Source organism: Frankliniella occidentalis, unplaced genomic scaffold (assembly GCF_000697945.3).
Source record: "Frankliniella occidentalis isolate FOCC.00 unplaced genomic scaffold, Focc_3.1 Scaffold2828, whole genome shotgun sequence".
In the NCBI taxonomy this organism is placed as follows: domain Eukaryota; kingdom Metazoa; phylum Arthropoda; class Insecta; order Thysanoptera; family Thripidae; genus Frankliniella; species Frankliniella occidentalis.
Window position 1 is genome coordinate 1889 of NW_026269901.1, and position 3390 is coordinate 5278.

The following is a 3390-nucleotide window of genomic DNA, read 5'->3' on the forward strand; positions in this document are numbered from 1 at the left end:
GGGGGGGGGGGTGGCTAGCGCGAGGCGTACCACGGGCGTGACATCAATTGGCGCCCACCAGGATCGACCTGGTGGGCCTGGCCGATCCGCGTCCCTGACGCAGCGCCGAATGGCATTTACAACACGACCCGCATTCTTATCGCCGGCTGCGTAATGGGCGACAAAACACAACAAAACACGCGCGGGTAACACTAAAAAACCGTGGCGCGTCATTTGGGTTTTAATGGGGCTGTCCATTTCGGACTTTGCATCGCGGTACGTGTTGGCCGACCAGTCCGACACCTCCACAGGACAACCTTCCGCATGACTCTTCCGTCACGTCACAGCGCGCCTGCGACGACGCCCTGGGCAGCGCACAGCCGTCGCCACCCACACAAGACGCCCCGCTGAGACATCGACCCGGGCGGTGGCCGCGCGCGGGCAGCCGCAAGGCGCACACATGCTCGCGGGGGCTCGCGCCCGTGACCCCCGCGCCGTCGCTGCGCCCCTTGGGCTTGACCCTGGCTCAAGCAAGGATGCAAGCGCCTCACGCTGACCTTCTCGCTCATTCAGGGCCGACAATCAATGGGCCGAAGTGGCCTTGCATAATTCCAGGAGACGGATGGGGCGCGGGGTGCCGAGCAGCACGAGTGAGTGAACCGTGTGAACCTGAGACGCGGCGGGGTGGGGCGGGCGTCGTGTAGCCACCATCAGGGTGGGGCGCGCAAATGACTGGGCATCACTCATGCTCGAGGCCTTGTAACTGTCGCTGTCGGCCGCTGCATTCAAGTCTCTCTCTAGACTCACCAGCCCGGGCGGGCCCGTGAGCGTGTGGGTTTTGCCGCTGCCCGTCTGGCCGTAGCAGAAGACGGTGCAGCTGAAGCCCTCCACGGCCATGCTGATGAGGCGGCGCACGCCGCTGTAGTTGAGCACGTCCTCCTGGGTGGCGCCGGGCTCGAACACGGCGTTGAAGGAGAAGAGGCGCGACTTGGTAGCGTTGCCCGAGCCGGGGCTGGAGCCGCCGGCCGGCAGCGGCGCCCCTTCGAGCTGCGCAAAAGGCAAAGAAACATTCATGCCACCGTGTTCGTATTTTCTTTTTAAAAATTGTGTTTTTTTGTTTGTTTTTATATTTATTTCATGCAAGAAAAATGATGGTTCTAACATGGTACTAATGTACTTTTTACCAACCGCATCGTGATGTTTTTTGAGTGTTTTTGTCTTTTTCTTTTTTTCAGTTGTATTGGAACATTAGTGTCCTCCCTAGAGAGCTGCTATGGCGGTAAAGACTGTGTTCCTGGGTCGCAGACCGATCCATCGCTCCCGGGGGCGCGGCCGGCCGGCCGCGGTCAAACTTTCGGCGCGGCACGCAACTGGACGCGCGCGGTCCGAGCGGCGCGGGGGTCACCGGGCCAACGTAGAGAGGGAAGAGGGGGGGGGGGGGGGCAGTACTATAGTAGCAAGTGATGAAATATTTCTGATCCTTTTCGCTTTCCACCCCTCCCCTCCACTCTGCGGTCATTCATCAGACCTCCTTCTCCCCCACCCCCTTCTCTGTAAAGGCTCCGCGTGGCTCCGCTTAGGAATTTTAATTTTCAAAATGATATTTTTAGAATCTTTTGGGAGGATTTTTAGTCAAAACGTTGGTTGTTTCCCTTCCAAAGTTTCTTTTCTTGTGATTGTTTCTGGATTTATCAAATTCTGCCTAGTTTTACCCGTAAGGTTTCCAATTTTTTTTCGGAAAAAATCGCACTAGGAAATTTCTGGTTCCACCCCTCTAATTTCTGTTCCCAGGTTCTGTCAGTCCCGCTCCCTGTCAGTGCGCTGCCTCCCAACTCCCGCTCACCAGCAGCTGTCCGTTGCCCGGGAACTGCACGACGAAGTTGTCCTTGGCCTTGCTCTCCTTGTTGCTGAGCGGGCGCACCCGCACCACCACGTTGATGTTGTCCTCGCCGGAGCCCGGCGGTGGCGCGGGCGCGGGCCGAGCCGCGTCCTCGGGGCTGTCCGACAGCGAGCCTCCCGATCGGCTGTAAACAGAGAGATGCCCACGTGAAAGCGACTACTATCTTTCTTGCATTCCGTTTGTAAAAACCATTGTTACGTCGTGGATTATCTTTACGGTGCAGATCCCATGAGGTCGATGCCGTCGGACAGCGGCGGCGGCGGGTCGCGCCCATGTGCCGGACTGTGCCGACGCAAACTACTCGCATCGGACTAAATTACTTGGGCATTAGCGTTTGCCCTTCCTACCCCCTACCCCCACCCCGTTAGCAGTTCACAGTGTCCCTCCTCCCCTCACCCCTAACCGCGCCGCCAGACCGACCAACCCCCGGGAAAAAGCAGTCGAAGGCCGTCTGTTGGACGCTATATGTCCGCGTCACCAAATCGCGACCCCGCAATCAAATAAAGGGTGGTGACGCAGACGCACTGGTGCGTGGCGCAGACGTCCCGGCCGCTACCAGTCTGGTGTGTTGTGCACGACGATGTCGTCCACGGTACGCCACATTGCGGCACAGCGCAGCGCCGGGGCATGCAGCGGCAGGCAAGGCCAGAACCGTCATTTGTCGTGTGCAGGAGGTGTCGGGGTCGGCGGCGCGGGTCGGCGTTCAAAAGACGTTCACAGAATGGGGCCCCCGACCAGACCAGGCGGGCCCCATACCCCATACTTTGGCCACGCCCCGCCACGCCCCGCCACGCCCCACTCGTCCAGGTGCGCACAAAGCTCGAGTCTTCACACGACTCGCCCCGCCATGTCGCCGCCGCCGCTCTGCCTCGCTTCTGCATCGATTTCCGCGAGTGCCGAGAGTCGAGAGGTCACTCGAAATGATGTGCTGCTATGGCTCGTCTTGCTCACCCCCGCCCCCTATACCCCTCCGCTTGTTCTGTTGTTGGTTGGTGCGTGTGTACGAAAGTAGCGTGTTTCCCGTTCCAACGAGGAGATCGCGGCGCGCGGCCAACGCCACGTCAAACACTAACGACAAAGCGGGACCCCGCCCGGCTTCTTTGCGGGAGGGCCATGACGGCCAGGGCAATAAGCGATCAGGGCCGTTGTTGTTGTCCCGTGACGGGGGAGTTCCGGTCGCTCCTCCTCCCGGAAGCGGCCACTTCCGGACCGCGAAATGGCGTTATCGACTAACTTGCGATGATGATGGATTCATTCCTTCAGGCATGTCCCCAGCCACCGCCGCCGCCGTGCATGCTGCGCTGCGCCCCTTTCTGCACTCAGCCCGACCCTCGCCCCCGCATTCACCCCGCGTGACGAAGACACGTGCTGGGTGACGGAACGTGAGCGGGATGAGGCGTACTGTATCTCCCAGAAAGTATACGCACGTTTCTTTTCCTCTCTCAGATTCATTCGGCAAATTGCGTTGGAGCTCGGCGCTCGGCGCCTGCGAGACTCGGAGTAGGCCAGCC

The 3390-nt window shown here is 60.0% G+C and overlaps 1 protein-coding gene across 1 annotated transcript in view; it reads right to left on the reverse strand.

Moving 5' to 3' along the window:
* LOC113212860 (kinesin-like protein KIF12) overlaps positions 1-3146 on the reverse strand; it is a gene marked incomplete at its 3' end in the record, with an annotated part of 4996 nt that extends 1850 nt beyond the window's left edge. The window contains exons 1-3 of the mRNA XM_052276404.1: positions 3114-3146; positions 1823-2035; positions 787-1026 (exon numbers count right to left, since the gene is read on the reverse strand). Coding sequence (XP_052132364.1) covers positions 787-1026; positions 1823-2035; positions 3114-3146 — 486 coding nt within the window. The remainder of the gene's footprint in view (positions 1-786; positions 1027-1822; positions 2036-3113) is intronic.
* Between the last annotated feature and the right edge of the window lie 244 nt (positions 3147-3390).